The following is a 9,876-nucleotide window of genomic DNA, read 5'->3' as shown; positions in this document are numbered from 1 at the left end:
TCTCCGGCCTATCACCCTCACCTTAACCTCCTTCCACCTATCGCATTCCCAACGCCCCTCCCCCAAGTCCCTCCTCCCTACCTTTTATCTTAGCCTGCTGGACAAACTTTCCTCATTCCTGAAGAAGGGCTTATGCCCGAAACGTCGATTTTCCTGTTCCCTGGATGCTGCCTGACCTGCTGCGCTTTTCCAGCAACACATTTTCAGCTCTGGGGTAGAAATGACCTGTACAAGAAGGATGGATTGCATCAGGATTGGAAGGGAACTAATATACTGTCAGGGAGATTTGCTAGAACTGCTAGGGAGGATTTAAAGTAGTCAGGCTGGGTTTGGTGGTGAGATGTTAAGGGGTTAATTTGCTTTGCTCACCTTCAAGAAATTGGATGCCCTGGGGGTAGGGTGGTATGTTTCTCTGCCTTGCAGATATTATCACCTCCCATTATTCAGAGAAAATTTACATTATCATCTTTTACTATTCAAAGTAAATTTATGTCACCCCCTATTCAGAATCAATAAGAACATTGCAGTTAAAATTCTGACTGCACCCCACATTACTACATTACTACTACAAAAAAATACAATTTACACCAGGTCTTGCCATTAAGGAATGATTTAATCACATTATCGCTGGAAATGACGTGGTCACTACATTGTGTCTTGAGTGGCATGTGACTATAGGGGAGTGGCTGGGGGTTGTCTTGTGGGTATTACTGACTGTGATGTGAAACTCTTGGAAGGACTGTTTCTTTTGTTCAGTCAGATTTCTTGACACTGCTCCGCAAGCCCTGTGAAGTGTGTTAAGGGTTCGTCCAGAAAGCTTATACTTGCTTAATAAAATTTTGGTTGTTCACAGAAGTTGGCCTATTGCAGTTGCACCAAGGCTGTAAAAATCTCAAGAAAAAGAACCTAACAGTGGGATCCAGAGAGATAGTGAGGAAAGAGATCAGTCTGAGACTGATACTGGGAAAAGGAGCGAGTCAAACGGTCAGGGCAGGCAGGAACAAAGCAGAGAACAAGGTAGGACTGATAAATTAAACTGCATTTAATTCAATGCAAGAGGCCTAACAGGGAAGGCATGTGAACTCAGGGCATGGTTAGGAACGTGGGATTGGGACGTGGCTCAGGGATGGACAGGACTGGAAACTAAATATTGCAGGATACAAATGCTATAGGAAGGATAGAAATGGGGGCAAGAGAGGAGGGGAAGTGGCGTTTTGATAAGAGATAGCATTACTGCTGTACTTAGGGAGGAGATTCTGGGGAATACATCCAGGGAAGTTGTTTGGATGGAACTGAGAAATAAGAAAGGGATGATCACCTTATTGGGATTGTATTATAGACCTCCTAAAAGTCAGTGGGAAATTGAGAAACAAATTTGTAAGGAGATTTCAGTTATTTGTAAGAATAATAGGGTGGCTATGGTAGGGGATTTTAACTTTCCAAACATAGACTGGGACTGCCATAGTGTTAAGGGTTTAGAGGAGAGGAATTCGTTAGGTGTGTGGATGTACCAACTAGAGAAGGTGCAAAACTTGACCTACTGTTGGGAAATAAACCCAGGCAAGTTACTGAGGTGTCAGTGGGGGAGCACTTTGGGGCCAGCGACCATAATTCAATTAATTTTAAAATAGTGATGGAAAAGGATAGACTGGACCTAAAAGTTAACGTTCTAAATTGGAGGAAGGTCAGTTTTGATGGTATTAGGCAAGAACTTTCAAAAGTTGATTGGGGGGGAGGGGGGGGGGGGGGGGTAGATGTTAGCAGGTAAAAGGATGGCTGGAAAATGAAGAGCCTTCAGAAAAGAGATAATGAGAGTTGAGAGACAATATGTTACTATTAGGGTGAAAGGCAAGACTGGTAGGTGTACAGAATGCTGGATAACTAGAGAAATTGAGAGTTTGATTAAGCAAAAGAAGGAAGCATATATCAGGTATAGACAGCAGAAATCAAGTGAATCCTTAGAAGAGTATAAAGGCAGTAGGAGTATACTTAAGAGGGAGATCAGGAGGGCAAAGAGGTGACATGAGATAGCTTTGGCAAATAGGGTTAAGGTCCCCTTGAAGATCAGCAAGGCAGCCTATGTGTGTGCCTGAAGACTGGAGGTTGGCAATCGTGGTGTCACTTATTAAGAAACATGGTAAGGAAAAGCCAGGGAACTATAGACCAGTGAGCCTGACATTGGTGGTGGGCAAATTGTTGGAGGGAATCCTGAAGGACAGGATTCACATGTATTTGTAAAGGCAAGGACTGATTAGTGATAGTCAAAATGGCTTTGTGCATAGGAAAAGATGTCTCACTAACTTGATTGGATGGAGCAGATTTTGTCAGGTGCGTCCAGAAGAATTCCTGACTCAAGATGTTGATAGGCTGACTGGAGGGGAGGCCATATTGGATTTAGTGCTAGACAACGAACAAGGTCAGGTGTCAGATCTCTTGGTGGGAGAGAATTTTGTGATAGCGATCACAACTCCCTGACCTTCACTATAATCATTGAGAGTGATAGGAGCAGACGATATGAAAAAGTATTTATTTGGGGGAGGGGGAATTACAATGCTATTTAGCATGAACTGTGGAGCATAAATAGGGAACAGATATTCTCAGAGAAATGCATGACAGAAATGCAGATAGGTTGTTTAGGGAGCACTTGCTGATAGTGGGACAAACCTATCCAGCACTAAGGCAGAGAAGAGATGGTAGGGTGGAGGAACTTTGGATGAGAAGAGATGTGGAACATCTAGTCAAGAGGAAGAAGGAAACTTACTTAAGGTTGCGAAAGCAAGGATCAGAAGGCCTTTAGAGGGTTACAAGGCAGCCAGGAAGGAACTGAAGAATGGACTTAGATGAGCTAGAAGGGGGCATGATAAAGCCTTGGCAGGAAAAGAAAATCCCAAAGTATTCTATACTTATATGAGGAACAAGAGGATGGCCAGAGTGAGGGTAGGGCCGATCAGAGATAGTGGAGGGAAATTGTACCTGGAGTCAGGAAGTAGAGGAGGTCCTTACTGAATACTTCACTTCAGTATTCATGACTGAGAGGGACCTTGACATTTCTGAGGACAGTGGGAAGCAGACTGATATGCTAGAACAGGTTGATGTTAGGAAGGGGGATGTGCTGGAAATTTTGAAAAACATGAGGAATGATAGGTCCCCTGGGCCAGACGGGATATACTCAAGGTTGCTACAGGAAGCGAGGGAAGAGATTGCTGCACTTTTGGTGATGATCATTGTGTCCTCACTCTCCACTGGAGTACAGAACAACCTCAATTATCCAAATGACACGGGCCGGGAGTCTTTTGTTCGGATAATCGAATGCCGGGTAGCATGGTTTACCCAAGCATCAGAACCTTGAGATCTTGTTCAGATATTCCGAAATTCGGATAATTGATGTTCAGATAATCAAGGTTACCCTGTAGTAGCAGATGATTAGGAGGTGGCAAATGTTATTCCGTTGTTCAAGAAAGTGGGAATTACAGACAAGTTAGTCTTACATCAGTGGTGGGCAAATTATTGGAGAGAATTCTGACAGACTGGGTTTATAATTAAAGCATAGCTTTATTTGAGATACTCAGCATGGCTTTCTGAAGAGCAGGTCATGCTTCACACAAGCCTTATTGAATTCTTTGTGGATGTGCAGATTTGACAAAGCACATTGAAGAAGGTAGAGCAGTGGATGTGGTATAGATGGATTTTAGCAAGGTGTTTAATAAGGTTCGCCATGGTACGCTCATTCAGAAAGTAAGGAGGCATGCGATACAGAGAAATTTGACTGTCTTCTTACAGAATTGGCTAGCCCATAGAGGACAGAGGGTGGTAGTAGATGGAAAGTACTCAACCTGGAGCTCGGTGACCAGTGGTGTTCTGCAGGGTTCTGTTCGGGAACCTCTGCTCTTTGTGATTTTTATAAATGACTTGGATGAGGAAGTGAAAGGTAGGTTAGTAAGTTTGCCAATGACATGAAGGTGGGTGGAATGGTGGATAGTCTGGAGGGCTGTTGTAGGTTGCAACAGGACATTGACAAGATGCAGAGCTTGGCTGAGAAGTGGCAGATGGAATTCAACCTGGAAAAGTGTAAAGTCATTCATTTTCTTAGGTTCTTTTTTTCTGAGGTTCTTACACACGATGCAACTGCAACACACCAACGTCTGTGAACAAGCAAACTTTTATTAAGCACAGTACAATACAAGCTTTGGAGAAACCCGGAACACCCCTTGCCCATGGTTGCGAAGCATGTTAAGGGAAGCTCTCTGAACAAAGGAACCAGTCCTTCCTTTATACAAACTCTTTATATCACAGTCAGTAATGCTCACAAGACAATCCCTAGTCACTCCCTCACAGTCATATGTCACTCAAGACACAATGCAGTGACCACCTCACCTCCAGAAATAATGTGATGCAAATCATCCCTTAATGGCCGGATCTGGTGTGAATTGTATTTTTCTAACTACAGGGAACAGTCAGAATTCCAACTGTGAAGTTCTTACAGATTTCTGAATAGGGGATGAAAATGTAAATAGCTCTGAATTGCAAGGAAATGGCCATGCAAATGGCTCTGGATAAGAAGAGATGATAAGGTGATTTCTTACAATCTATCTGTAACTCAGAGGCATCCCATCCTAGCCTCGGGACATCCAATTTCCTGCAGGTCAGCAGAGCAAGTCAACTCTTTAATATCACAATATTGGAAGTCGAATTTGAATGCAGATTCAGGATTGAAGGCAGGATTCTTGGCAGTGTGGAGGAACGGAAGGATTTTGGGTTCCGTGTCCATAGATCCCTCAAAGTTGCCACCCAAGTTGATAGGGTTGTTAAGAAGGCGTATGGTGTGTTGGCTTTCATTAGTGGGGGTTTGAGTTTAAGAGCCATGAGGTTATACTGCAGCTCTATAAAGCCCTGGTTGACTGCACTTGGAATATTGTGTTCAGTTCTGGTCGCTTCATTATAGGAAGGATGTGGAAGCTCTAGAAAGGGTGCAGAGATTTACCAGGATGCCTGGACTGGAGGGCATGTCTTATGAAGAAAGGTTGAGGAAGCCAGGGCTTTTCTCATTGGAGCGAAGAAGGATGAGAGGTAACTTGATAGAGGTGTACAAGATGATGAGAGGTATAGATACAATGGATAGCCACAGGCCTTTTCCCAGGGTGGAAATGGGTTACATGTAGGGGCATAATTTTAAGGTGATTGGAGGAAGGTTTAGGGGAGATGTCAGAGATTCTTTACACAGAAAGTGATGCATGTGTGGAATGCACTGCCAACAGTAGTAGAGTCAGAGACATTAGGGACATTTAAGTGGGAGATCCAAGATGGCGGCGATCCAATAGGTCTGCCTAGAAACCCAGACAAAGTGGTGCATTCACCCTCCCTTTTTACTCACTGTGGTGTAAATCACTGCTTCTAGACCCCTAGAACGGTTAATTATTAGTCTCAGTGCTTCTTTTAAAGAAATGGAAATGACTAAGGGAAAAGGACTATGAGGATCACAACAAGCAGGGCACTCCCCTGCAGCTATGGACACACCCGCGGCCATGGTGTTAACCTCCACGCCCGCCCCAGGGACTCACCTGTGGAGTAGAACCTGGTCTCAGAGTTCGTGAAACTCCGAGAAAAGACCAATTCAGCGATAGAGGTGACCCGGACCAGGATGGAACTGATAACGGCCAAGCTGCAGACGCATGACCAGGAGACCCAGCGTCTCGGAAGGCAAGTCATGGAGGTGGAGCAGTGAGCTGCAGCTGCCAAGAGTGCGGTGGAATCTTCAGAGGGCCAGGTCCAGGCCCTGGAATGGCAGGTACGGGCCTGAGTAGAGCAGGTCAACGACCTTGAAAATCAAAGCCGTAGGAAGATTATCCGCCTGACTGGGCTGCCAGAGCAGGGAGAGGGAGGCCAGCTGGTCAGCTTCTTGGAGCAATGACTCCCACAGTTTTTGAAGCTGGAAGTCGGGTTGGGCCGGCTGGGGTTTGAGCAGGCCCAACGGGTCGCAGTGCGTAGGCCCGGATCGGACCAGCGCCCCTGCCTGGTCCTAGTGCGACTCAGCTCTATGGAGATAAGCAAATGATGCTGGAAGTCTCGAGAGCACTGGGGAAAGATCCACAGGCTCTAATGTACAAAGGATCACGAATTATGTCTTTCAAGACTTTTCTGCAGACGTGATCCATTGATGTGGTAAAACAGAGGCTGAGGGACTGGAATATTCAGTACTCTGTAAGATATCCAGCAATATTACGATTCAGCCAAGGGGAGTCCGTGTTTAATTTTGACTCATCGGAAAAGGTAAAGGACTTCCTGGACAACTTAAAATAGACTGGCTGGCTCAAATAATATGGACAATTAGGGTCACTTTGTTTTCTCTGTAGTTTGCCTGGTTCACCTGGTTTTGTCTTTTTAATATATGGGGGTCTTCCCTTTTGTTTCTTTCTCTCTCTTTCTCTCTCCTCTCCCTTCTTTCTCCCCTCCCGTTATCCTTTGTTTTTCTATCATTCCCTCATCATTTCTCTTTTTTTTAGTACAGGGTGGGGGAGAGATGGTGGGTTCATTTTTTTGGGGGTGTGGCTTCAGCTGGAAGGAGCCATGGAGTGGTTACTGGCTAGTATGGGCGCCCCCTGTGGGCAAGGGGGAAAGTCTCCTTTTATTTGTGTTTTATGTTGGTTCATTGTAGCAGTAGTTGTTAGAAGTTTTGATTTGGTAGTTTTTGTAGTTGTATTTTCAAGTTTATACGAACTGTTTACTGTTCTCACTCGGCGTGCTATAAATGGGGTTCCTTCATCCCCGGGGGGGTCACGGACTGTTTCAGTCAGTTAAGGGGGAGACTTTAACCGACTTATGGATCCTGAGGTGGATAGGTTGCCTAGGGGTCTTGCGGGTAAATCCCCGTAATCCAGGCAGTTGGAGGACCTGAACAGGGAGCTGGGGTTGGTGGATGACTTCACCCTAGTGTAGGGACTTCACCTTTTTCTCTAACCCACACAAGTGCTACAGGAGGATTGAAATATTTTTTGCCCCATCGGCCTTTTTGAACTCAGTGCTGTCCTGTTGAATTGGGAGCATAGCCATTTCTGATCATGCGGCAGTGTACATGGGGGTGAAGGCCGGTGGTGATGGGACAGGAACAACATGGGGGTGAAGGCCGGTGGTGATGGGACAGGAACAACATGGGGGTGAAGGCCGGTGGTGATGGGACAGGAACAACATGGGGGTGAAGGCCAGTGGTGATGGGACAGGAACAACATGGGGGTGAAGGCCGGTGATGATGGGACAGGAACAACATGGGGGTGAAGGCCGGCGGTGATGGGACAGGAACACGGCACTGGTGCATGGATCCTTTCCTTCTGAAGGATAGCAAATTCATTGAGTATTTTTCGCGGGAATTTAAAATTTTCTGGGACATTAATTCGGGTACTGCCAGTAATCCATTGGTGCTCTGGGAGACTGCCAAGGCCTATGCAAGGGGTTTAATTATTTCTTACTCAACGACTCGGATGAGGCAGAGGGGAGAGCAGCAGCAAATGCTCAAGGCACGGCTGAAGATAGCCAAGACAGCATATGTTGACAGACCGTCTGTAACTAAATTGCAGAGGATTACCCCCCAAGCTGCTCTGAATGTGCACTCACCCAGACAGCAAAGAGGGAGATTTCATTTGTGAAACAGGTTATTTGAGAATGGTGATAAACCGGGTAGATATCTGGCATACCTGGCCAGAAAGAAGAGTGCCCCCCAATTTATCATATCCACTAAAGAGTGTGCTTTCCCAAAACGATTAACACAGTTTTCAGGAAGTTCTACTCTGGGTTGTACTGGTTGGAAGGCTATGAGGACAGATTGGCAAAGATGGAGTCCTTTTTTTAAGACCCTGGATCTCCCAGGTGTAACTTCAGAGCAGGTGTCTGTTTTGAATGCCCCTCTGACAATCCAAGAAATACGGGAGGCAGTGAGGCAGCTCCAGAGTGGTAAGGTGCCCGGCCTAGATGGATTTCGGAGTGCGTCTTATAAGGAGTTCATAGCCAGGCTGGCTGGGCCAATGTTGGATATGTATAATTATTCATACAGTCAGGACTGCCTCCCATACTCTCTTAGAGAAGCAAATATTTCTCTTATTCTCAAGAGAGGGAAAGTCCCAGAGGATTGCACTTCATATCAGCCCGTATGGTTATTAGAAAGATTAGAATGTGTGCAGGTTTTAAGTTCGAGGCAGACTAGGAATGAAGCAAAAAGGAAGGGTAACTTAGGACATACTACTAGAGGTATTGGAAATCATGAGGATAAAAGAATTAGCATTAAGGTGCTTTACCTGAATGCTTGTAGTATTCATAACAAAGTAGGAGAAATCATCGTGAATGATTATGATGTGGTAGGCTTCACAGGGATATGTTGCAGGGGGTTCAGGACTAGCAGTTAAACATCCAAGGATTTATCAAAAAGACAGGGAGGTGGGCAGAGGGGGTGGGGTTGCCTTGTTAGTTAAGAAAGAAATTAAATCTATGGCACTGAATGACATAGCATCGGATGACATAGTGTGGATGGAGTTGAGGAACCACAAAGGCAAAAAAACCTTAATGGGAGTTATGTACAGACCTCCCAGCAATGGTCAGGATGAGGGGCACAAGATATATCAGGAAATAGATAGGGCATGTCAGAAAGGTAAGGTCATGGTGATCATGGGGGACTTCAGTATGCAAATTGACTAGGTGAATAATGTTGTTGGTGGATCCAAGGAAAGGGAATTCATGGAATGCTTACAGGATGGCTTTTTGGAATAGCTTGTGATGGAGTCCACAAGGGAGCAGGTTATTCTGGACTGAGTGCAATGTAATGAGTCAGACTTTATAAAAGATCTTAAAATAAGGGAACACTTAGAAGGCAGTGATCATAATATGGTAGAGTTCAGTCTGCAATTTGAAAGAGATAAAACAAACTCGAATGTAATGGTGTTACAGTTAAATAAAGGTAATTACAGGGGCATGAGAGAGGATCTGACAAAAATCGACTGGGAGCAGAGCCTAGTGGGGAAGACAGTAGAGCAACAATGGCAGGAGTTTCTGGGTAAAATTGAGGACACAGTACAGAGGTTCATCCCAAAGAAAAGAAAGACTATCTGGGGTGGGGTGGGAGGGGGGAGTTGCAATTAGACAACCATGGCTAACAAAGGAAGTCAGGAAATATATCACAGAAAAAAAGAGAGAGCCTATAAAGTGGCCAAGAGCACTGGGAAATCAGAAGATTGGGAAGACTACAAAAACAAACAGAGGATAACAAAGAGAGAAATAAGGAAGGAAAGGATCAAATATAAAGGTAAACTAGCCAGTAATATTAGAAATTATAGTAAAAGTTTCTTTCAATACATAAGAAACAAACGACAGGCAAAAGTAGACATTGGGCCACTTCAAACTGATGCTGGAAGCCTAGTGATGGGAGATAAGGAAATAGCAGGAGAACTTAATAAGTACTTTGCATCAGTCTTCACAGTGGAAGACATGAGTAACATCCCAACAATTAAATGAGGTCAGGGGGCTGAGTTGAGTATGGTTGCCATTACAAAAGAGAAAGTGCTAGAAAAGCTAAAAGGTCATAAAATTGATCAATCTCCTGACCCAGATGGGCTACATCCTAGAGTTCTGAGGGAGGTGGCTGAGGAAATAGAGGAGGCGTTGGTTGAGATCTTTCAAAAGTCACTGGAGTCAGGGAAAGTCCCAGATGATTGGAAGATCGCTGTTGTAACCCCCTTGTTCAAGAAAGGATCAAGACAAAAAATGGAAAATTATAGGCCAATTAGCCTAACCTCAGTTGTTGGTAAAATTCTAGAATCCATCATTAAGGATGAGGTTTCTAAATTCTTGGAAGAGCAGGGTCAGATTAGAACAAGTCAACATGGATTTAATAAGGGG

At 44.7% G+C, this 9,876-nt stretch overlaps 2 protein-coding genes across 4 annotated transcripts in view; one reads left to right on the top strand and one right to left on the bottom strand.

Moving 5' to 3' along the window:
• slc35e1 (solute carrier family 35 member E1) overlaps nt 1–9,876 on the top strand; it is a 102,714-nt gene that overhangs the window by 78,147 nt on the left and 14,691 nt on the right. The window lies entirely within an intron of this gene.
• Nucleotides 1–9,876, bottom strand: part of LOC122565135 — a 23,367-nt gene that overhangs the window by 11,163 nt on the left and 2,328 nt on the right. For 2 of the 3 annotated variants that reach the window (XR_006316097.1, XM_043720797.1), the window contains exon 2: nt 5,559–5,815. Coding sequence is in view for 2 of the 3 variants with exons in the window: in XM_043720797.1 (XP_043576732.1) it covers nt 5,559–5,706 (148 nt within the window). In the remaining variant the exon portion in view is untranslated. The remainder of the gene's footprint in view (nt 1–5,558; nt 5,816–9,876) is intronic. The other variant, XM_043720798.1, reaches the window with a different exon arrangement.

The sequence above is a fragment of the Chiloscyllium plagiosum genome, chromosome 31 (genome assembly GCF_004010195.1).
Source record: "Chiloscyllium plagiosum isolate BGI_BamShark_2017 chromosome 31, ASM401019v2, whole genome shotgun sequence".
NCBI lineage: Eukaryota > Metazoa > Chordata > Chondrichthyes > Orectolobiformes > Hemiscylliidae > Chiloscyllium > Chiloscyllium plagiosum.
This window is presented reverse-complemented; position numbering and strand designations above follow the sequence as displayed.